The sequence below is a fragment of the Geospiza fortis genome, unplaced genomic scaffold (genome assembly GCF_000277835.1).
Source record: "Geospiza fortis unplaced genomic scaffold, GeoFor_1.0 scaffold34, whole genome shotgun sequence".
In the NCBI taxonomy this organism is placed as follows: Eukaryota; Metazoa; Chordata; class Aves; order Passeriformes; family Thraupidae; genus Geospiza; species Geospiza fortis.
The window spans coordinates 901,432-927,128 of NW_005054474.1; the positions used below are offsets into that span (position 1 = coordinate 901,432).

At 44.1% G+C, this 25,697-nt stretch overlaps 1 protein-coding gene across 1 annotated transcript in view; it reads right to left on the reverse strand.

The window, feature by feature from the left end:
• The window catches only part of OBSCN (obscurin, cytoskeletal calmodulin and titin-interacting RhoGEF), a 160,015-nt gene that overhangs the window by 115,669 nt on the left and 18,649 nt on the right, over positions 1 to 25,697 (reverse strand). Inside the window, 9 exon segments of the mRNA XM_031062951.1 lie at positions 1,166 to 1,441; positions 2,542 to 2,817; positions 7,914 to 8,189; positions 9,085 to 9,360; positions 12,321 to 12,593; positions 15,869 to 16,144; positions 17,472 to 17,738; positions 18,798 to 19,100; positions 21,816 to 22,076. Coding sequence (XP_030918811.1) covers positions 1,166 to 1,441; positions 2,542 to 2,817; positions 7,914 to 8,189; positions 9,085 to 9,360; positions 12,321 to 12,593; positions 15,869 to 16,144; positions 17,472 to 17,738; positions 18,798 to 19,100; positions 21,816 to 22,076 — 2,484 coding nt within the window.

Genomic DNA, 25,697 nt, shown 5'->3' on the forward strand with positions numbered 1-25,697 from the left:
TTCTGACAGTGCAGCCTTCTCCTCTTTCTGCACCTTCTCCTTGTGGATAAAGGCATCTTCTGGCTCTGCAATTGAGGATACAAAGGCCAGATTTTGAAAATTCACAGATCCCTTCTGAAATGCACACATCACCTTTTCAATTGGGGTGCTGAAATTATTTTCCCATTCACATTCCCTGCCACCATCATCTACTGAACTTTTAACATTTGAATTACATCAAGTGCCAGTGAAGGAGTCATTCTCTGGTAGTCCAAGACACAGCCACAAAATTGCTTTAATTTCCACCACTACCTTTCTTCATAATCTGAAGAAAGTAACATATCCCAAAATCCAGCGGCACTAAGGTGGATGAGGTCTCTCAGAATTATGTTTGCTGTAAGAGGAGAAGCATTAAATTGCCCAACCAACCCAAGATTTGTGATTTACTTTGCCAACAAACAAAGATAGTGTTGGGAAAACAAACTTTGTGAGCCTATTCTGCGTCTGTATCTTTATCTCCCAACTGTTCTCAAGATGTGTCATCCCTAAATTTTTTTTTCTAATAAATGAAAATTAGCCAGCCCCAATTGCATTTGTACCATGCCATAGCCAAAAATAAATCTAATGTATGAACTCTTCAATTTGCTTTAAATTCATTGGGATCCAACTGAAGGATATCAAGATTACAAGCTGTCTTGAATATCAAGGTGAAAAGAGCTGGTTTCCTCATTTCCTGCTTCTGAGAACAGTTCTGGCATTTCCATCCAGTTGACAGAGGCCATAATATAAAGGTTTCTCTACAATAAACTATATTTCAGAAAGGAGCTTTCACAAGAGAATGCCTGTGCTCAGATTTGCTGTGCTCTTTGATTACTCCAGTAACTCCTGCATTCTCACTTTGCTATCAGTGCATCTCCCCAAGATTCCCAGGGAAATTCCCCAGTGATTTTCAGCCTGACCTGAGTTTGGGGCTACAGAAATCCACTGCATGCTCAGTTTCTAAAAAACAAAGACAGATCTAACAGCACAAACACAATTTCATGAGTAAACCACCAGTTAAGGGATGGCCTGCTGAGATGGAGTTTGACAAGTCATATAACCTTCCCCTCCTTCAATTTTTTCAGGATGAAAACCAGGAATTTTGCTTTTTCAGGGTGTAAACCAGGGATGCAGCACATCCTCTCACCTGGGACATCGATCCTGAAGGTGAGTTTTTGGCCAGCAGCCTCACAGGTGTACTCCCCTGCATCTTTCTTCTCCACCTGACCCACCACCAGACGACGTGATTTGCCCTCCGACTCCACCTTGAACTTCTTGCTGGAGGTGATCAGTTTCCCATCCTTGTACCACTTCACCTCTGTTTTCTCCTGGGCCACCTCGCAGCTCAGCGTGGCATTTTCTGACAGTGCAGCCTTCACCTCTTTCTGCACCTTCTCCTTGTGGATAAAGGCATCTTCTGGCTCTGCAATTGAGGATACAAAGGCCAGATTTTGAAAATTCACAGATCCCTTCTGAAATGCACACATCACCTTTTCAATTGGGGTGCTGAAATTATTTTCCCATTCACATTCCCTGCCACCATCATCTACTGAACTTTTAACATTTGAATTACATCAAGTGCCAGTGAAGGAGTCATTCTCTGGTAGTCCAAGACACAGCCACAAAATTGCTTTAATTTCCACCACTACCTTTCTTCATAATCTGAAGAAAGTAACATATCCCAAAATCCAGCGGCACTAAGGTGGATGAGGTCTCTCAGAATTATGTTTGCTGTAAGAGGAGAAGCATTAAATTGCCCAACCAACCCAAGATTTGTGATTTACTTTGCCAACAAACAAAGATAGTGTTGGGAAAACAAACTTTGTGAGCCTATTCTGCGTCTGTATCTTTATCTCCCAACTGTTCTCAAGATGTGTCATCCCTAAATTTTTTTTTCCAATAAATGAAAATTAGCCAGCCCCAATTGTATTTGTACCATGCCATAGCCAAAAATAAATCTAATGTATGAACTCTTCAATTTGCTTTAAATTCATTGGGATCCAACTGAAGGATATCAAGATTACAAGCTGTCTTGAATATCAAGGTGAAAAGAGCTGGTTTCCTCATTTCCTGCTTCTGAGAACAGTTCTGGCATTTCCATCCAGTTGACAGAGGCCATAATATAAAGGTTTCTCTATAATAAACTATATTTCAGAAAGGAGCTTTCACAAGAGAATGCCTGTGCTCAGATTTGCTGTGCTCTTTGATTACTCCAGTAACTCCTGCATTCTCACTTTGCTATCAGTGCATCTCCCCAAGATTCCCAGGGAAATTCCCCAGTGATTTTCAGCCTGACCTGAGTTTGGGGCTACAGAAATCCACTGCATGCTCAGTTTCTAAAAAACAAAGACAGATCTAACAGCACAAACACAATTTCATGAGTAAACCACCAGTTAAGGGATGGCCTGCTGAGATGGAGTTTGACAAGTCATATAACCTTCCCCTCCTTCAATTTTTTCAGGATGAAAACCAGGAATTTTGCTTTTTCAGGGTGTAAACCAGGGATGCAGCACATCCTCTCACCTGGGACATCGATCCTGAAGGTGAGTTTTTGGCCAGCAGCCTCACAGGTGTACTCCCCTGCATCTTTCTTCTCCACCTGACCCACCACCAGACGACGTGATTTGCCCTCCGACTCCACCTTGAACTTCTTGCTGGAGGTGATCAGTTTCCCATCCTTGTACCACTTCACCTCTGTTTTCTCCTGGGCCACCTCGCAGCTCAGCGTGGCATTTTCTGACAGTGCAGCCTTCACCTCTTTCTGCACCTTCTCCTTGTGGATAAAGGCGTCTTCTGCCTCTGAAATAGGGAAAATACGTAAGATGTAAATATCTGTTGTCAAGAAGTTCTTGCTTGTATGAGGTGTAGATGCTCTGCAGGATCTTGGACTTGGCAGTGCTGGTTTCACCACTGGGCATGATGATCTTAAAGGTCTTTTCCAACAGAAATAATTCTATATTAAACTCTTGTAAGTTACCCAGTTTTGCAGTTCTATTTATCATATAAATAAAACAATGTACCCTCAAAATACAGTCCATGTAATTATCATCCTTCTCTGACTTGTCCTCATGAACAACTCAACCACCCCATCTGTAAATTTCTCACAATTAATACAAAAATGAATTAATATAAAGATAAAATCCTCTCTTGTTTCTTGATGATATTTCTACTCCTCACATTTGGAATGAGCCAAATACAGCACAATGGTGAGTTGCCACCTCCACTATCACATTATTCAAAGGATTTTACCAGGTATTTTAAGATCAAAACCGGGTGTTGCTCAGGAAATACCTTGTAACTCAATCTCAAAGACAGGACAAAGATACAGTTCTCAACATGGAAAAGCACTTGATGAACATTACACAAAAAACTAGCACATAAAATTTGAAGTATGTCACCATGATATTTTATGAAAAATCCCTTCACCAGGATTTCCTCTCCTGGGAAGCTGGGAAGCTTTAGTTTCTCTCTGTTTTGCTGCTTTGGAATGTGATTTGTAGAATTGTTTATCCCAGCATGTGAATTGTTTTTACTTAATGACCAATCCCAGTCCAGCTGCGTCGGACTCTCTGGTCAGTCACAGGTTTTTATTATTTATTCTTGTTTAGCCTTCTGATGTATCCTTTTCTCTTTCTTTAGTATAGTTTTAGTATATCTTTTAATATAATATAATATCATGAAATAAGAAATCAGCCTTCTGAGAACATGGAGTCAAATTCTCATCTCTCACCTCGTCCTGGGACCCTCACAACACCACAGAAGTGTATTTTTATTTCCTAAAAATCCTGTGATTTTCCAGCAAACCCTCCTGACAGGAGGGTGCAGCCATGGGGAGTTGGGCTCTGCTCCCAGAGAACAAGAGCCAGGATGAGAGGGAATGGCCTGAAGCTGGGCCAGGGGAGGGTCAGGGAGGGATTTGTCCATGGAAAGGGTGGTCAGGCACTGGAAGGAGCTGCCCAGGGAGGTTTGGAGTGCCCATCCCTGGAGGTGTCCCAGGAACATCTGGACATGGCACTCAGTGCCCTGGGCTGGGGACAAGGTTGGGCACAGCTGGGATGGGAGGGCTTTCCCAGCCTGGGTGATTCTGTGACCTGGAGGCTCTCGGGGATGCTGAGCCACTTCCATCCCCTGTGCTACTGCCTTCCTCTCCCCAGCCAGCCCCTGCAGCCTCCTGGGGCCATCCTTGGCTTCTCCTGGATGACTTTCTCCTGTCTCCATCACGTCTGTGCTCCAAGCAGCAGCAGCTGCCTGGGAGGGTGAGGAGCAGGAGTAAGCTCAGGTCGGGTTCCTCCATTGCTGACAGTGGCACCACGTGTGCTCCTGGCCACATCACAGCCTTGCTGTGAATATTGCACAGTCCACAGAAAGAGAGGAGTCCTGCAGGGAGCAACACAGAGCAGGAATCCAGCTCAGGAGCTCTGAGTTTGAGCTCCTCTGTTTATGTTGGCTGTAGAAAGGGTGTGAGGAGATGCTGTTGTCATTTAGAAGGCACATGGTCTGTGCTGGGTGATGCAAAGCTCCTCAAAGGGACATGTCAGCAGCATTTTGACACCTGAAAGGGCTCAAGCACGCACCAAGCTTTGCATTCAAAACTGATTGCAAAAATATTAATATTTAAATTCCCATCTACAACTCTGAGTGTGAATATGCAGAGTGTATTCAAAAAAGGTAATAAAACAAGTCTGTGTCTATGAGGGCTGTATTTAAAATGTCAGGTTAGCAGAGCAGGAATATTCCAGGCTGATCTCACTTGTCCTTTACATTCTTGACCTTTCATATAAACCATTTTTACACGGATAGGAAGTGTGACTAAAACTTTTAATCAGCTTCCAAAGTGATTTACATCAGTTAATAATTTCTTTTAGAAACTTATTTTAAATTTAAACAACTATTCAGTGAAGATGACATTTCCAGCCTTAAGTGAAACTGGTTAGTGAAGACTCAATGGAAATGAGGAAAAATATTTTCAGGACATGGAAGTTTCACTGATTTAAAATATGGATTTCACTGCATACCCTGAATCCTGAAATACTAATATTTCAGAATCAGCTCTTTTTCTACGTGTGCAACTCAGTCCCGAGGTGTGTAGCAGCTGAATTTTTTATTAACCCAAAAACTACAGTGCCATCCCAAAACCCAACACTAACCTAATCTGACATCTAACCTTCAACCTGTCCTTAAACAAGGGAAGTTTTATGCTTCCAGTGGAGCCCTGGAGTACAGGAACCCTGAAAAAGCTTTCCAAGCGCAACGGCACCAGGATAAATTAAGACCCAGAAATCCGCTGCACTCTGGGATAAACCAGTAAGAGAAGGGTTTCTGCAGCAGGAGAGCCAAGCACTCTGAGTACGCATAATCCCTCCTGACTTTCACACTGGATCATTTTCCAGCCAGGGCTGGAGTGGCACGTCGTGCTACAGCTGTCCCCATGAGCAATACAGCAACGGTAGCTAAGGCAGGCTGGTGGCACAGGGCAAGGGGTCACATTACCCTGTGCCACCCTGGAAAGAGAGCTGGAAACTTTTCTGGGGCAGGCAGCTCCCTCAGGGAGAGAGGTTTGTGTGTAAAACACTAAATTTTTGTTTCCTGACTATGCCTCTGCAGTAATGTATGAAGCAGCGTCAGCAGCAAACAATGAATTTGGTTTATAACAATTTTGCCTGGAGAAGATGAGGCTGCCCCTGGATCCCTGGAAGTGTTCCAGGCCAGGCTGGACAGGGTTTGGAGCACCCTGGAATGGTGGAAGCTGTCCCTGCCCGTGGCAGGGGGTGGGAATGAGGTGATCTTTAAGGTCCTTTCCAACCCAAATTACTCTGTGCTTTTATGATAGTCTATCAATGTCCATATTGAATTTTCTCTGGAAGACGCCTCTCAAATCTATACTTAGTTATCCTTCCTTCCTTACCTAAACTCCAGTGAAACTGGCAGCTCCCTCAGCCAAAGAATGAGCTACACAAAGAATGAAAAAGACCCAAAATGCCCCAGCTCACAACCTGGGTATCCCACACAGAGTGGAGTCAATAAATTCCCAACACAGCTGTTCCTCTACACTGCTTGATAAAATGCCAAACCTCTGTTTGGTTCTAAAAGAAAACAGAGGTGAAAACTGCTTCCCTCTTCTGATCACCTTTGCATATGAGACAAGAATTTTCATATTAAAAAAGAGGGATTTGGCTGTAAAGATGGTGGAGTGCTATAAATATTAAAACAAACCACCAAACCCTTTCTTAACATCAAATTCAGAAATGATCACTCAGAATGTAGCTGGTGTCCATGGCTGCCCAGAGCCTGAGATAAAATTCACCAAATATTTTGTCAAATAATACTGAGACCAAAGAAATCACAGAATCATTTAGGCTGGAAAAAACTTGGAAGGTCATTGAGTCCAACTGTCCCCCCAGCACTGCCAGGTCCCCAAGTGCCACATCCACACAGTTTTTAACCCCTTCCAGGGAAGGAGCCCCCACCACTTCCCTGGACAGCCTGTTCCAATGCCTGACAACCTTTTGGGTTAAGAAATTTTTTTCTAATATCAAACTTAAACCTCTGGTGGAACTTGAGACCATTCACTCTTGCCCTATCACTTGCAAAAAAAGAGGAAGGAAAACAGTGATTTCCATGGAAGAATGCCCGTAACAGGAGGAGGAAAACCAGTACTGGTGATAAAACTGGAAGAGATTCTGGAACACAGCACCTGCTACTGGGAAATGTATTTGAATATATTGAGAAATCTTGTTCAGTTCCTCAGCTGAAGGAGATATACAGGGAAGGTGAGAAGCTGACATCAGGATATGAACAGCTCCAGATCTGCCCAGTCCTACACAACCTCACTGAAACAGCAGCTCAGAAAGTACTTTAACACCTTTTCTAATATTGCATCAGAGAAAATGGGGGAAAAGACCCAGATACAAAGAAAAGTCAACGAAATGCAACCCAAAATTTGTCTCCCACCTGTGACATCAATCCTGAAGGTGAGTTTTTGGCCAGCAGCCTCACAGGTGTACTCCCCTGCGTCTTTCTTCTCCACCTGACCCACCACCAGACGACGCAATTTGCCCTCCGACTCCACCTTGAACTTCTTGCTGGAGGTGATCAGTTTCCCATCCTTGTACCACTTCACCTCTGTTTTCTCCTGGGCCACCTCACAGCTCAGCGTGGCATTTTCTGACAGTGCAGCCTTCACCTCTTTCTTCACTTTGTCCTTGTTGATAAATGCATCCTCTGCTTCTGTAGAGTGGAAGAAGTAATTTTAAAATCACACGTAAATTGATGCTGTCCAAAGTGATCAAACCCAAATTAAAAACATGACAACTCCCACATCTCTGGTATTTTTTAATGCTCAGAAAGGATGTGGGCCTTTGTCATGCCTGAGGACAACACATCAGCCATTTCTGAGGAAAATGATCCCATGCCTCAGGATTTCAGCTTCTTCTCATCTCCACAAGAAACCCATTGCTTTGTTCCAGAATGTAATGGATAAATAAATACCGAATCTCATTTCCCACTGGGACCTCTATGGAAGCCTTATTCATTCTAGGAGCCTGTTTTCCTACTTCTTGCAGACTTATTTTTCCTACATATCTGGGAGACAACCTTACCTTTATCCTTATAAAGGGGATGGGATGGGATTGGGACAGGATTGGGATGGGATTGGGATGGGATGGAAACTTGTCTATCTTTCCATTACTGGGAAATCAGAAAACACCAAGGGGCACTGAGGGGGATCCACCCCATGGATGAAGATGTCCAGCTGTCAGCATCAATGTGGCAGTGGATGAGTGGTTGATCTCCATCCCTACTCGAAGTTTGCAGCTGCACAGAAACTGGAGCCCAAAGTGTGGCACATTTTTTGGTATTAAGGGACCTTTCTGTGATGAGAATGAACAATGTCCCACCTGTGACATCAATCCTGAAGGTGAGTTTTTGGCCAGCAGCCTCACAGGTGTACTCCCCTGAGTCTTTCTTCTCCACCTGACCCACCACCAGACGACGTGATTTGCCCTCCGACTCCACCTTGAACTTCTTGCTGGAGGTGATCAGTTTCCCATCCTTGTACCACTTCACCTCTGTTTTCTCCTGGGCCACCTCGCAGCTCAGCGTGGCATTTTCTGACAGTGCAGCCTTCACCTCTTTCTGCACCTTCTCCTTGTTTGTAAACACAGCCTCTGGCTCTGCAAGGAAAGCCCAACAGTCATACCCAGCTTTTTGCAGTCGTTGTCTCTGGTGTTTAATCATGTTCCTCCTATTTCACTGGACTTGACCCCACAGGTAATATCATGATGGGCCATTAGTGCAAGAAAGCGCCTTCATCTCTGCCTTGCTAAGAGGTGAATAGGAATGGGAATTTGATGGGAATTCCAGGGTAATGTTAAAAACTCAGTTTTAGGACAGATTTAAATGTAGGACTTGGAGCACCAACTCACATTGCCTGAACCCTCCTCCCTCTTCCCTCTTTTTCTCTCCCTATGTCTCTCCAACATTCCAGTGATTCAGAAGGGAACAGCACCTGTATCCTTAGGTCCATGAACCATTTATCTTTTTTTGCCTATTTGGGATAATTCTATTGTTTTCCATCTAATCATGGAATGGTTTCCTGGAAGTGACCTTAAAGATGCTCACAATCCAACCCACCTGCCATGGGCAGGTTCCACTAGACCACACTGCTCCAAGCCCCATCCAATGTTGAAGGGATGGGATCTAATCAGAGCTCTTCAAAACACCTTTCCCTTCCCCTTTATCCATCCCTCTGCTATCCATGTCTCACACTGTTTTCCCATGGGAGTTTTTCTGCAGATACACCAGCTAATTGTGAGAGGAGAAGGAATTTCCATCCTTTCCTATCTTTTTTTTTTTTTTTGTGGTCACAACCAGTCATGGATGCAAAACCATTTGTATAAAATATTGTTATGAAAGTTACCAAAAAAAAAAAAAATTGAGTACAATGGTTAAGATCTGGGTTGAGATCTTTCACCCCAGGGATATTGTGAGATGATCCTCTGGATGCAAGACACCACTCCAAATGGAATTCTCCTTTACCTTTGGAATTCCTGGAATTCACTTTCTCACCTCTGACTTTGACTTGGAATGTTGTTCTGTCGTCCTTTGTCTCACAGGTGTAGCTGCCTTGGTCTTGCTGTGTCACCTTCTTGACGATGAGCTTGCGTTGTGTCCCCTGGCAGACGATTGTTGTCCTCTGGTCCTGCTTCACCTCAGTGTGATCCTTCCTCCACACCACGGCCCCACCTGCAGCTGACACCTCACACACCAGCTCCAGGTTCTCAGAAGGACTGACTGACACTTCTGGAGTCGTTTTGGGCTTGTTGACAAAAGTAACAGCTTCATCTGGAGTGGAAAAGAGAAAAGGGTTTGTGCCTTGGTGCAGGTTTATCTGCACTAAGTTAGGATACAGTGGTTATTGATCTTTATTCCATTATCACACACTCTTGATGCCTCTCTGACAGATGGTGCAAACCCCTCTGATCTTCAGATAATTGCTCTCAGTTACAGGGAAATCCCCTTCATGTGCCCTACATCCTCCTGGATCTTTCAAATCAAGCTGAGACACCCTCAAGTTGTTCACACTTTGTTTATCACTCCTTGATCCCAAAGTCAAGCAAGCTCTGGGGGATATGTGTTGATGTCTGAGGGCAGAAACAGCTTTGAAAAGACCTGGGAAGTCTCAGAAAAATTAGTTAGAGGCAATGAAGAGCCTTTTTTAAACATTTCTGAGCCCATTCCTGCAGCTCCTTGTATACAGTACCATCCTACTGGACTAATTCCTCTCCAGGCCAGGGCACATATGGGATAATCTCATTGATAAAATATTCTCCAAGTTAGGAAAAAGCTCTGAGCAACCTGGTCTAGTGGAAGACATCCCTGCCCATGGCAGGGGGTTGGAAGGAGATGGTTTTTAAGACCCTTTCCAACCTAAAGCATTCCATATTTCCATGAACATAGGAGTCAATAATCTCATATCTTTTGGTTGAAACTGATCTTCCCAGCAGAGAACTCAGAACTGCTCACACAGCTCAGTGGAGGTTCCTGCTTGGATAGCTCAGCCCAAACCCTGCTGGCAGCACATACAGGCTGTGCAAACACAGGGTATTTGTCATGTAGGCAGCAACAACACAACATTTTTATCAATTGCAAACTTATATCAACTGCAATTTCACCTGTTTGCAACGGTAAAAATCAAAGATTGCCTGTCTTTGAAGGCAATCAAGTGAAGACAGAGACCTTGGTGTAAAATGTGAGCAAACCTCCCCAACACATCCTGTCCCTAAGCCAAGGAGCAATATCTGATGGGCATGTCAGGTATTTCAGAGCCTTTGTTCCACCAGGGCAGCCCTGGCCTGAAGAGCAGGCTGATGGCTGCCACCTGGAGCCAAACTCTGCTCAGTATTGCATTTCCTTTAGCAGCAACTGCTGCTTTCCATCACTGAGCACCCCAAGGACAATTGCCATGCCAGGCAAGTATTTAATTAAAATGTCCATTCATTAGGACTGACGTATCCTTCAACAATTATCTGACCAAAGGGAGGTGGTCCCTCCAGAATCCTGCTGTTCAGGGTTTTTGGGGTTATTGGGGTGTGCCATTATCCTCAAGGCAGATCAATTCCCTGCCCTGAGACCACCCCCTGAGTGTGCAGTGCAGCTCCTCAGCACCCTGGAAAATGTTCATGGTGACACATGGAACAAGGAGGAAGCTGGCCTGGCTAAGGTGTTGCCACCAGGTTGTAACTCAATCCTTGCTCACCAAAAATTTGTGGGGATAGAACATAGCATAACAACTTCAAACTGCCAGAGAGTGGTGTTAAATGGGGTATTAAGAATAAATTCTTCCATGTGAAGGTGGGGAGGCCCTGGCACAGGGTGCCCAGAGCAGCTGGGGCTGCCCCTGGATCCCTGGAAGTGCCCAAGGCCAGACTGGATGGGGCTTGGAGCACTCTGGGATAGTGGAAGGTGTCCCTGCCATGGCAGGGGTGGAACTGGATGAGCTTTAAGCTCCCAACCCAAACCTTTCTGTGATTCTGGGATTTAGCAGACACCAGTTTTCTTTGCCTCAGCCATGTGACAGGAGTTACAGGTGACATTCACCCAACCTGCCCATAGCCAGCAAAAAGTTTATACCAAGCAATCCTCTGTACCTGATGCTCAGACAAATGCACAACCAGAACACTTCTAAAATCCAGCTTTGACAGCTCTAATCAGACAGGATAAATCAGATTGCACAAACTGCCTTTTGAGGGGGCAGTTTGGGCAGAACCTGGTTTCAGACCAGTTTTTCAATAAGTCAGGAACTGGGAATTACACTCCAGGAGAAATTGCATGATGTTGCATTCTCAGAAGAGAACTGCAGGTGAGATGCAGAGTGAACACCTGAGCAAACACCACTCCCTCCAGCTCACTAAATCCTGCAGCAATCCCTCCAGACAAGTGCTGTCCTAAATTAATCAGCTTTGCTGAGTCTTTAGTTAGCTCATGGACAGCATCACAGCAACCTGGATATTCTATGACAGGTCACAAGAACTCAGTTGTGACTTCTGTTGAACTGCATTGTACTGCAGACATGCCAGTAGAAGCTTCCAGGAGAGTTTCAATCTTAAATTTAGGACCAGGTTAAAAATTAGGCTCCAGGCACAAGGCAGAAAACCCCATTTAGGAGAAAAGTTCCCACAAGCATGCAACTGGAATCAGCTGAATTTCACAGATATTGAATTTCACTGATGAGTTCTTGTGTCATTTTATACTCTGGCTCCATCCTGGGCTGGAATGCAGTGGTGACAAGCATTTCTCTTCTGGGTTTGGCCTGACAGCCACGTGCTTTGTGTGATGGGCACGTGACACATGGAGTCACAGCACCACAGGGAGGGATCCCTGAGATCACAGTGTCCTTTGGGAACAGCAGGAGATGTTCAACTCTCAAAATCAGGAATTAAACCTGCCAAAGGAGTCACAGCAAGGCTTTGAACCCCTGACCAAGGTGGTCCTAGGATGATGCACAGGCTGAGCTGAAAGAATAGAGGCCAGATGTGGCTGCCAGCTGTTCAGCCAGCATCATGTTTGGGTTGGGCTCCAGCCCTGGAAAAAGCTTGAGCTGACTCAAATAAATCACAGCATTGTTATATTATTTGCCCATACTCTGGGTTTGCACCAGGATCACAACAAGGGTCAGAACCTCTCCAAGTGCTGTGCAACCTTGGCCCAAAAACCTGTCAGTTTGTAAGGTAGGACAAGTCTAAAGAACAAAATCCTGCGTTTCCCACACAGACTCTGACCCCACACTTGCAGTACAAACTTACCTGAGACTTTTAAATCAAAAGTAAGGGTGTCATCCCCAATTTTGCAGGTGTAAGTTCCTTCATCTTCCTTTGTCACAGCTGAAGCCACAAGCTTGTGCAGCTTTCCTTTGTCTTCCATGGTGAATTTCTTGCTGGCTGTGATCTCCTTCCCATCTTTGTACCACTTCACCATGATGTTGGCCTCAGAGGTCTCAGACACAAGCTCAGCCCGTTTCCCAGCAATGGCCTTGACAACCCCTCCGGTTTTCTCTTTGTTTACAAAGTTTGCAAGTGCTGAAAGAAAACAGGGACACAGCTCTGGTAAAGAATTCTGTGCACAGCAGTAAAAATGTACATTGACATCTACATTTGGTATTCATGCATCATAAGACAAAAATCTATTTATTTCATTATGGATCTAATCACTAGATTTCAAAGCAGAAGCAGGCAAATTTCCAACTATAATCCTGATTATCCCATGTCCAAAAAGCAGAGCGTAGAGAGGGCACAAGAGCCTGAGCCAGGGAGAAGAAGCCCCAGGAAACAGGGCAATTATGTTATTAAAATATCTTATGAATATATTATTAAATTAATATTTTAAAGGGAGGTGAGGAAAGAAATAAACTGGAGGTAAAGCCAGGAAGGTTACTCAATCATTATATTGCAACCACCTGCCAAGTAAATTGACTCCAGAAGAAGTTAAAATATAACCTAGATAAATTAAATTACATAAAATTAATAACCTATATGGATACCTCATAGGACTAAAATGAATATCAATTTATTCCTGGAAATTAACTGGAGCATAGAAAATAAACAATAAATCTGGCATCATATTAACGTGGAATGAAATAATTGAGTCACCAATTGCCTCAAAGCAAAAAATGCCAACCCCACCAATATGGGATGGGATGGGATGAAGGGAAGGGAAGGGAAGGGAAGGGAAGGGAAGGGAAGGGAAGGGCACTGCTGAGACATTCTTTCCCCAGCACTACTGAAACTCAGTGCACAGGTTCAAGGTTGTGGGAGGAAGAAGAGTGAGATCAGTTCATTCATTCACCTTTCCCTTCCCCAGAAAACCAGAGTGCAAAATACAACCAGAGCAGCCTGAAGGAGACGTCTCAGATGTCCCTTGTCACCAGAGGAGGTCATGTGTCAGAGGGTGCCTGGCAGAGGAGCTCAGGGCACTGCAGGGGCTGCAGTGACAAATGGCAAGTGCATTTCTGGCTGGTTTGGGCAGGAGGCCCAGACAGTGACACAGTGGCCATGGCTTGGCACAGTGGCCCCTCAGCAGCCACGTGATGCCCACGTGCCACTTACAGCTGACCTGCTCCTCAAATGATTCCCTGTGGCAGATAAAAGGCGGTGGTGATGGTTGGTAAAATGTTGATACAGCATTTGGGAGGCTCATCCCACAAGGATGAGAGGCACCAAAGGTGATTCACCAGGAACCAAGCTGTAAACAGCAGACTTTAAATCACAGCTTGTCAATGCAGACTGACAACATTATTATTATTATTATTATTATTATTATTATTATTATTATTATTATTATTATTATTATTATTATTATTATATTTTATTATGTTTTATGTTGGTTTATTATGTCATAATTATGTTATTTTTATTATGTTTTATGTTGTTTTATTATGTGGTTATTATTATGTTATTTCAAATAATAACATTGATCACTCATTTGATAGGCACACCACCATGAAAACCACATGGAAACATCCATCAAGTAATTCAAGTAAATGTGGGGAGAACTGTCAGCATGAAAAATGATGCTAAAGAGGCAGAGCAAGAGAGGAAAAAAAAACAAAATCAAGAGCAGGTGCCAGCTGTAGACAGAAATTCCTCTCTATAGATTTAGTAACTTTTTTTTTTTTTTTGCTCTTTGAAATGACCAAACAAGTTGTCAAATGAGGAAAAAACACCCCACAATATTCTCAGGCTTTGTTGTTCCTACAGAGACCAAGGAGGGTGAGGTGCCAGCTTAAAGAAAAATAGGTTCTGAAATCCCTCCAGAATTGTTTAATTTAACAACTGTTTAATTGTTAAATTAAACATTCAACAGTTGTTTAATACAACTGTCAAATTGTATTAAACAACACAAAGTTTAAAATTTTTATATAACTCCAGTCAGGGATTTTGTTTGTCTTTGCCCAGGGGAAAGGAATTGAAGTTTCTTTTCAAGGAACTCTATCACCACTTGAGGCCTGATGAGTTTAACACCTCAACAGACTGGGGGTAGTGCAGGAGATAGAAAAAAGGTAATAACCATTAATGAATATCAACTCCAGACATCACCCCTGGCATGGCTGGAGACACCTGGTCTCAGAAAAGATCAATAAGAGAACACAGAATGAGAACCCAATTAGCATTGAAGGCAAAGGGATCAATAACCAACAGGAAACCAAATACTAAGAACTGCAGAAGCTGGCACCAATGAACATTGAACCAATTAATTTCTCTGGGTTTTGACTGTATAATTGAAAAATCAAGTAAACATCATGTGTGATGGCATGATTTCCTCCCATGACCCAGGCAATTTGTGGATGATATTATTTCTGTTGCATATCCTGACCAGAAATAAAGTGATGCCTTGATCCTCTAACACTGAAAAATGCTGTTGGAGAGTTTTTGTTTTTCCTTCACTTTTGGTGACAGTCTGACAACAGGCTGGACTGGCCATGGGTTAGACATTGTGCTCTGAACCTCAGCAGACATCTGATGATCCATGTGAGGAACAGTCTGGGGATAGACTGGAGGTTTTAGGTAAAACCTGGTCCCCTTCAAGGCAGAGACAGCTTTGCTCTAGTTCATAAAATCTTGCACAGATGGGAAGGTTTGCAAGAAGGAGGCTTAATGATGTTGGTTTCAGGGTAAAGGTAGAGACTGCCATGAAAGAAAGAACAGCTAAAAAAAATAGATCAGCTGTAAGACAGTGTTGGTTCAAGAAATATCAAAATAAAGTGCAACTCTGCTGTTTTTCTACACATCTGAACACCTTTGTAAACAGGATGTGCCCTGGAAAGGTCTTTTCCCTTATCCACCACAGTATTGACAGAAAATAACAAGAATATCCTCAAACAAATAATAATAATAAAATTTAAAACAAACAAACAAAAAAAACCCACCAAAAGAAAACCACCCAAAAAAACCAAAAAACAAAAAACCAACACAAATCCCACAATTCCAAGATGATCTTGTATGACCAGAACTGAAGTCTCTGTACAACCAGAACTGCAGGACCCTGTGTCATGTCCTGCCCCTGGGCTGGATTTCTTCATCTCAAGAGCACTGTTCCCTACCCACCACTCACCCTCAGGAAATTACACCAAATTCCCTGGGATATGAAGATGCCAATTGGAGTGAAAGCACAGCTCCTAGCACCTGTCCAGTTGCTGTATTTGCTCCCCAGTTCTGCTGTGGGACACATTATCAAGGCTGGATGTTGATGGGCAATTACCCAACTCCCTCTGGAGTCTCCCCTTGTGTGCCTTGATGGCTCCACTGGTTTAGGGCAGGAACATCATCAGTGCAGAGCAGCCCAGGTAGTCACTCACCTTTCACTGAGAGCTGATAAACCATTTTATCCCCTTCACAGAAGCACTCATAGACTCCAGCGTCCTCCTCAGCAGCACTGCGGATTTTCAGGATGTGCCTCTTGCCCACAGTTTGGAACTCGTATTTTTCACTGGCCTTGAGCTCCTTCCCATCTTTCATCCACTTCACAGTGGCCTCTGTGTCTGAAAGCTCAGCCTGGAGTTTGGCTTCCTCCCTCAGCCGAGCTGAGACTTTTTCTACATCTTTGGTCTTGTTGGTAAATCTCACTGCAGCTCCTGCCAGGACAAGAGGCTTTGTTATTTTGAGTTATATCATGATAACTTATCCCTGATACAGGCCTGCTGCAGACTGTGAGATCTCTGAAGGTGTTAGATCCTTTTCCTGCCCTCACACTCTGTTGGACCCCTGGCTGCTGAGAATTTCAGATTTCTGTGCTGCCAGGCACTGACCCCCAAGAGAACACTGCATTGACCTGAGGCTGTGGAGAAGTTTCCAAAATGGAATGAGAGAACTGGGATTGTGGGTGTGGAGTTTGTATAGAAATGTGTGACATCACAGGATAGGAAACTCAGAGTTTAAGGGTTTAGAATACAGTAATGGATATAAAGCAAGATGGAGGTTTTATGCTGGAGGCTGGTCCTTCTCCTTCTTCTTCACGGGTTTGGGTGGTTTTGTGTAATTGGATAAAAAGTCCCCATTGCGGGTGGTTGGTTATTGGGTTAAAAGTAAAAATAATTGAGGTGTCATTTCTTAATTGGTCAGTTGATCCTTCAAAGGCCTTGTAGAGAGAGAGATGGGGCTCCATTTTTAGTTTGTTAGAGCAAAGTGCTGTAGAACTCAGTTTGTGGGACTGTAACAACACTTATGTCAATACAGTGCATTCTTTCTCAGTTCAGAAAGCTTGATCTGTTTTTACTTTCAGAGTTACTAAGAAAAAAAGCCCAACACATTTTTTTCTACTGATAAATAATACTCTGAACATGCTTCTGCAGAGATCTTCTCCTAACCCAAAGATATCCTTCCAGAAGAAATTATTTGTTATGAATTCATCATGTCTTGCCTTGCAATGTGGTAGGTACAGATGGTACTGCCATTTCAGAGAGGAAAATTTGATCTTAAATCAAGCTCCAGCATACTAACTTTATATCCCACACATGGTGGACTAAAAAACCTACAAGAAAAGCTTTGTTAGTGATGAATGCTCTTTTACTTTTGAGAGATTATTACAGGCAAAGAGACTGGTCAAAGCTAGAGCTGAAATTACAACTTTAAGGTGAATTAGTGGCAGATTTGGTGACAGAATCCACTGACAGAATTAGTGGCAGATTTGGTGACAGAGTCCACTGACAGGTGGTTGTGAATGACATAAATTTGACCAAAATTCATGAGTTGATGTGAAGCAATCTAGTTCTGATACCACCAGCTGGCCAGATCCACTCACTCTGAGCTGTGAGGTCATTACCAGGACACACATTAACCACATGACACAATTCCAGGTGCTTCCCACAGACCAAGGAAAGCCTCCAGACCCAGTTTTAATCCTCAATTCCCAGGAACCACCCCCTGAGTGGGAGAAGGATGGACAGCAATGACAATAAATACCTCTCACTCTCATCTTGGTGCTGGTCTCAACGTCATTGGCAACAAATTTCACTTCTGCCCCATCATCTTTCCTGGTGACATTTTTAATGACCAGGGTGTGGGTGGTTTGGGTTCTGTTGATGACGTAGGTCTCACTTTCCTGTAAGACTTTGCCATTCAGGTACCAAGTGCCAGAACATGTCTTGGTCAGGTCAACAGTGAACAGGGCATCACCTCCAGGTGCAACTTCAGCTGTTGTCAGGGGGTTCTTCACAGCCAGGACGGGTTCTAGGGAAGAACAACATACACCTCTGAGAACAACACTGCCATGGAGGAGAACTCATCTTAGGAACCACAATGGTCAGGGTAAACAACATGTGAAAATTAATTAATGCAGCTTTATAAAATTCTTATTCACTGAAGGAAATGCATGGTTGGTCTAAAGGATTTGTTTCCTTCTACAGCATGTAATTGACCTCTGGAGTCCTGTTTTTGCAGCTCTTGAAAAACAGGCATATTTTACTGATTTTTTTTGTATCCCTAAAATTTATAAAGGCATAGGCCAGAAACCCTTAAGTCCCCTGCAAGTGTGTTGTTTATTGAATAGCCAATACTAGTCTTAGATTTCAGAAGGACGGACTTTTAGATATCCCTATGAGTCAGTTCTAGATACTCTAGTACAATACAGGCATGTTCAGACAGCAAGGGACAAGGATTACACAATCACAAGACACAGCATGATCAAAGTTTGTGTGGGTCTTCAATATCTGTACAGATATTTTCTAGTGCAGTGATTCAAAGGAAGAAGAAATCCCATTGCACCCAATGATTGTATGGGCACATTGGCACCCTAGAAATAAAGCAAAACCCCTTGATTTCTCCTAGAAACTCTTAGATTAAAGAGAGACTGGCTAGAACTTGGTTTTCATGATGGTATGATCACCCATAAATATTCTCTAGGTGCAAGATCGATATCTCATGTCTATATATTGAAAATTGTACCATAAGACCATGTTAATTTTTCTTTTCATTGTGGGTGCAGAAGAAGCATTTACAGGTTTAAGGTGCAGAGCAGGGAGCTCTGCCTCCCCCACAGCCTGATGTGGGATATTGGAACATGAACCCACAGCTCCGCCACAGAAACCCAACGACCCTCGCTGGGGTGGGTTTGGACACTTTTTCCTTCCTCCCTTTGCTGAAGGTCAGTGGTTAGCACGAAGCAGGAGAACCAGCAGTGAAGGCAAAGAGGATTTTGCTGGGCTATTTCTCCATCCTCAAAGTCATGGAAAATGTTTTCAGAGCACCCACGTGTCCAACCACCCCGTTTAGTGCCGGTTTCGTGCTCACCGAGGTGCAGGCTCCCAGGGAACTCCAGGTAGGGGCTCTGTCCATAGGCATTGACAGCAGACACTCTGAACTGGTAATCAGCCTCTTCTGGCAGGTTGCTGACCGTGAGCTCGGGGCTGGGGACGTGGGACTCGTGGCACCTCACCCAGGTGAAGCCGGTGAGTTTCTTGCGCTCCACGATGTAGCCGTCCACTGGGATGGGCCGCTCCATCCTCGGAGGGGACCACGCCAGGGTCACTGAGGTTTCTGTTTTATTTTTCACCACAGGGTCAGATGGGGGTTGGGTGGGAGGTTTTTTGGGAGCTGTGCAAGGGAAGGAAACAAAACAAAGCAGAGCAGTGAGTTACATCAGAGGGGAAAAGCCAAAATAGCTTACGCTGGGCTAAAAGTTCATCTTGCTTAATAAACCTCCATAAAACATTGATGTGAGATGGAAAAGCAAGAGAATGGATGGAAGGTGCTTTGAGGCTGTTTTAAACAAAGATCACAGAATCATTATCATTCCAGCTCAAGCTCAAACTCTGATGTCCAATACTTTTATTGCACAGCTAAACATATGTGATATCTACACAATATTAAACTCTCAAGAAAATCAGAGAGTCTTCAACAAACATTTTGTAGGCTTAAATCTCCAGTGCTGGATAGAGACCCACATTTCTGCCCTTCACAGCTCCTGGGCAAAGCAGACTAACACTCAGCTTCTTATTTTCACTCTGCTGATGGTTTTACCCATCTTCTAAGGTTGTTCAAATCTCTTAAGAGTTACGGAGAGCCTGGCTTTGTTACACAGGCTTGCATGTCCCCTGTAGCCCCTTTCATCTGGGTATCTGTCCTGCTCCTGAATTTTATGCTACCCCCACTCAGAAGCTGTAACTTTGTCTCCCAAAAATGACATCGTGTGGGATCTTTGTTTTACTAATTTATTCAGAACCAGTTTCTGGGACTTGGAATTAACTTCAAAAGGAAACAACAAAGATGTGTCCCCACCATGAGAACCTACTATTGAGGAGATGTGCCTACTTTATGGTGCCTGAGGCTATAAACACATTTCTACAGGTATTTGAATAATTATTATTTATTTTCACCCTTTTATTCTTCTTGAACCCTTTAGAGAAGTCTCAAGTCCCATCAGCATTATTCACTATGTGCTGCCACTTACATAGTCAAGAGGAATTACCTGATGGTCTCTGGTTACACCTCTACTGACATGGTTCAGGATTAATTTCATTTAATTTTGGCTTTCTGAAAGGTGTCAGGGTTAAGTCAGTCAACCAGACTCCAACTGTGATCCCATGAGCAGCACACTCAGGAGCAATTAATCCAGCTCAAAGAAGGTGTGGGAGGTGGGTGAAACAATCCCACAGTGGGCATACTCAAGAATTCCTGACTGTAGATGGAGTCTGTTGATGAGTCTAAACTAAAACTGAGCTCTGGGACAACTGATCTCCTTCCTGCCTCAGTTTCCCCATCTTTAAAATGGCAACAGTTTTGCATTATTTGTCATCTTGCATTAACAATGCAAGATGAGAAACAATACACAAACATTGCCTGTACATTATAAAAGATATCAGAACCACCACCAGTCTCACCCAGCTAATTGAAAAGATGTGGACACAGCACAGAGGATTCTCCAGGCAGTAAATCTGATATGCACAAAGTGTAAAAATAGGAAATCTCAAGGCGATACGCTTTTCCTTCCTTACAGAAATAGACACAGAAGTGGTTTGGGGTGCACAGTTACCAGCCTGTCAGTGACTGCTGGTCACAGAGAGATGTCAAAGGTCCCATTAGGGTAACATTAAGCTGAACGCTAAGTGCTGGAATGAGATCTCTTGACCTTGCCATCAGAAATTGTAATGCAATGTTTTCTTCAGCAATACCTGTTTGTGGGAAGGCAGTTTCTTACAATTTCTATTCCATGAATCAACCCTTTCTTCATAATTTAAACAGCAGAGCCTGAAATCAAGCTGAACTTTATTGTTCCCATTGCATAGGTGCTTGTTTGGATGGTACAGGTTTACAAATACCTTAGAAACTGTCACAAAACCAAACGTGACACTTTCTTCATTTTTTCCTCATTTTAGTTCAACGGCTTCAGAATGCCCAAACCAAGTTTAGATAACTCAGCAGTTAAGTATCTTTAAATAAAAGATTCCTTTTTGCCACTGACTGATTGCAGTGTTGAGAGAAAAGAATTACTCTCCCCAGATTGTGACTGGAGTGGGTGATTTGTTCATATATGATCCAGAACTGCAACAGAACCAGAAATCATATGTATTTTTGTCTTAAATAAAGCAGATTTCACCCAGGAAATGCAGTGTCATCAAAATAATGCCAAATAAAAATAGGCAACTTCACCAAAATTTCATTTCAGGTCCAGTCTTGATGATGTTGCACCTGCTGCTACTGCTCTGTCAAGTAAGATAAGTTTGTGCCATGGTCTTTCCCCAACACTGCTTTCACCCAGAGAAACCATGGATGCTCCACCCCTGGAAGTGGTGGAGGCCAGGGGTGGAGCATCCATTTCAAGGCCAGGCTGGACAAGGCCCTGAAAATCTTGGTGTGATGGAAAGTGTCCCTGCCAATGGCATGGGGTGGAATCCCATCCAGCCCAATCCATTCCATGACTCTACGGATATTCTCTCTGTTTGGATCCCTCCAAACACCTCACAACACTCACAGACAGGCTGTTGCCTTTTTGTGGCAGACATCAAACCTTCAGCTGGTTTTGGACACCAAAATTACCGCAGTGGCACTCAAAACAACAATGGTGCCATGGGAAGTCACAACACCAAGGCCAAACAAAAGAGGAGCTCACTTGTCACAGTGAACTGGGTGGAAGTCCTGTTTGGATCCCTCCAAACATCTCACAACACTCACAGATGGGCTGATGGCTTTTTGTGCCACATATCAAACCCTCAGCTGGTTTTGGACACCAAAATTACCACGGTGGCACTCAAACCAACAACGGTGCCATGGGAAAACACAACACCAAGGCCAAACAAAAGAGAAGCTTACTGGTCACAGTGAACTGGGTGGAAGTCCTGCTTTCATCAGCCAGGAAGGCAATCTCCCCAGCATCTTCCACCTTGCACTCCCGGATGGTCATGGTGTGCTGTTTGCCAGAGCGCGTGATGGAGATGCGGTCGCTGGGTTTCACTTCCTCTCTGTTCTTCAGCCACCTGACGTTCTGGCAGTCGTTGTCCAGCTCCACGCAGAAGGTGGCTGTGTCCTTGATGAAGACAGCAGTTTTCCGTGGGAGCTTTTTAATGATGTTCCCTTCAGATAACACAATAATCACAGTCAGCAAACAGCAGATATTAAACGCTTTGGACCATCCAGACTGAAACAGGACTAGCCCACTCCCAGTCAAAATATTATAGACACCATGCAGACACCTGAAAATAAATTCCAAGGCTCTGAGTCACACAGAACAGATGACCCCAAGGACTCACTTTGGCCTTTAAAGAGAGGAAAGCAAATCTTATTTGACTGCAGTCACTCAGGTTTCTTGTCTACCAAGCAGAGCCAGATGCTGGGTAAACACAAAATATACATGGCCTTGCATGAGAACAGATTTGTCAACTTTCATTACCCACATATGCTGGAAATTCAAATTAAAACTTTGCTGAAGTAGGTCAGTCTAAAGCCAGACAGGTCTCTCCTTTGCCTTTAGGATTTCCCCTCCATCAAAGTCACACAACCAACATGGCAAACACAGAAGTTACCTAAATTAATGAGAAAGACACTGAAAATCTCAGGTTTCTTCTTAGTGTCAACAGAAATTCACATTGAATGAATTTATGTCCTTTCCAAGTGACTGTGATTATCATCACTTACTAGGACAACCTCAAAGCCATAAGATGTGAATGTTCACAGAAAAGATGTGGCCAAACCACAAGGAGACCGCCCCAAATGACCAACAGTGACCGGCTCCAGCTCCAGAGCAGTCCCTGAGAGGTGAAAGAGGCTTTGCCCAGGCAGATCACCCAGAGCTGTTTAATGGACAGCAATGCTGAACTCCCTCATAAAATAACACATCAAGCACAGATTTCACCACAAGATGCAAGACCTGATTCTCTGCTTATCCTCCTCCTTGACCTCTCTGCCCTCAGCACTGTCCTCATCCCACAGTTCTTTACCTCTGGCCAAGCTCTCACATTGTCCCCACCCCACCTTTCTCGCTCCAATCCCCTCCCAGGGCAGGCACAAGGCTCCCCCAGGAAGGCTCTGCCTTCTCTCCCCTCCAGAAAGCTCCACCTGGCTCAGTCGCTCTCTTTTGGATGGAACATACCATTACAGCACAAACAAGTGAACAAAATACCAGCTGTCCTACTGGGAGCAAACACACAGGGGTAGGCTGGTCCAGACCTAATGGAAGGTGCAACAAAAAGATGTCAGTCTGTGCTCTCCCAAGTCTCTGGACTAAATTTTCCCTTCTGCATCCACCTCTGTGCACTCTCAGCTTTTTACTGGTGGTACAAAAAGGAATTTGCATGAGGATGCACATCCCTCAGCTGTCTTGTAGTGATTTATATATGAAGAACTCCTTCTGGTTTCACTGGGAGTATACTCAGACTCCAAATGAGTCAGGACAAGATTAATCCTGTGGTTGTGGCAGGCTCCAGTGCCTGCAGCTGTGGGGTTTGTGTCTACTCACTGAGAGACACCCACACCATACCCAACTACACCTAGTCCCACTCCACTCTGAACCACCAGACTCAGGATACCTGGACATGGCCATCCTTTGTCCTTTCCTGTCAGAATTCAGGACATCCCTCTGGCTGTCCTGGAGTGCCAGGACCCTGCCAGGGGGCTCAGAGACCCTGGCACAGAGCCCAAGACCCCTGTGGGTTTGATTATGACCCATGGAGCAAGTTACCAACCTTATATGAGGATATGCAAGCCACGACAGTTTAGGTAGAATAATAGTGAATTTATCATGGGGTGAAAAAATAGATTTTTGGGGTTTTTGGTATGGAGGTTCAGGGGGCAAGATAAAGGAATCTGTGCGTGTCCAGCCTTTTTCCTCCTTCTTCTTGGCCTCCATCTTCTGGGTGATGTTGATATTTTTAGATTGGTTTAGAGTAGAAGCTCACTGTCTAACATAGGTGATAGGTATTGGAAAGTAATTGTAAATATTGTACATGTAGTTTTTAGTATAAAAAGATAACAATGCCCAGGGGAGGCAGAGTGCCTCTGACTGTCCTGTTGAGTGGCCCTTGGCTGGACAGGAGAAAGAATTTTATAGATAAGAAACAATAAACAACCTTGAGACTGAGAAATGAAGAGCTCTGACTCCTTCTTCGATGGCTGGGCTGGGAAAAAGAGACTTTCTAACACATCTCGGGGCCACTCTGAGCAGCTGGAGTCCCAAGACTTTCCTTGTCCCCTTCTTAAACTCCAGAAAACTGCTCCAGCTGCCAGGGATCTGGAGCTGTGTTTTCCAATCTAAACCATGCTGGTGTTGACTGCAGCCTGCACCGCACATCTGGCCACAGCTGCTAAACCCCCTTTTCATGGTGGTCAGCATCATTCCTGGACAAGAGTCACCACTCTGTTCACTGGACACCAGACAAGATGGGTGTGACAGTGCCAGGGGACACATCTGATGCTTGGGGTCATGTTAAGGGGATGCCTTAGGATTTAGATTTTATATTTTTCAGATCCTGTACTGCTCTGGTATGTAACTCTAAAACTCCATAGCCTTTCAGCAGCTGTTCTCCCATTTTATTCACACAAAACAATTCCTCTCTAGGCCTGAAACTCAGGGACACCTGACTGTTTCAGGCCCTGAGAGATGTAAACAGCAGTGAATTCACCTCAAGCTGTGCCAAGGGAAATACAGGTTGGATATCAGGAAAAAGTTTTTTACAGAAAGGTGATAACGTTCTGGAATGGCTGCCTGGGAGGGGGAGTCCCCATCCCTGGGTGTGCTTAACAAAGCCTGGATGTGGCACTGGGTGCCAGGGTTCAGTTGAGGTGCTGGGGCTGGGCTGGACTCGATGATCTTGAAGGTCTCTTCCTACCTGGTCATTCTGGGAATTCTGTGAATTGGTGGAGAAAACTTGGAGTAAATTACCTCATTACATGAAGCTGTAATTGGAGGATTAACCCCTGGTATGTAAATGGACCAAACTTGTAATTGTATGAAAAACTCATGACCATCATCCATCCTGGGTGTAGCCCCTCTCAGAGGTTTCTGACTGCCCACTACTGAAGGCCTTTAATAAATACCCACTTTTATTCTTTTAATCTTGCCTAGCCTCTGTCTCAGGAAGCCACTCCAAGGCATCAAAGAGAAGTCTACAGGCCCAGGCCACAGCTGGAGGAAGTTTTTCTCAGCATGGGCTCCCACTGGATGACACCTTGTACAACACAGCCTGTCCCTGCTGTGTGGCCGTGTGTCCAGAGACACCCTGCCAGAAGCCCTAAGGACCACTGACCACATCTTCACACCACAAGGGACTCTGCTCCTCTTCAGTGCCCACATGGACGTGGCAAATCCTTCTCACAAGGTCAAACCCAGAGCCTCAGGGTGAACCCCACACTTTTGGCCAATCTGAAATACCAAGAGCTGTTCTTACCTATAGCAATGTGCTCCCCCCTGTTGATGGAGTGACAAAACTATCCTTTGTCCCCCTAAAAAGGAAAGAAGCCCAGAAGTTTCTCTCCTCAATTAGGTGAAAAGACATCTCATAGGACCTGGGGGACTTCACCTCAAACTTAAGGATGGCCAGTCGGACAGAAGCCAAAAAGTCCCACCTGAACAATTTACTAGAAAAAGAAGACAACAAAGACACTAATGGCTTTTCTGAGGTGTTTTACCAGGGGCAAGGAACATTTGCACCTGGCTTGTTTTTTCTGTAAAGAGTTTTGTTATTTTGCCTTTTATTAAAA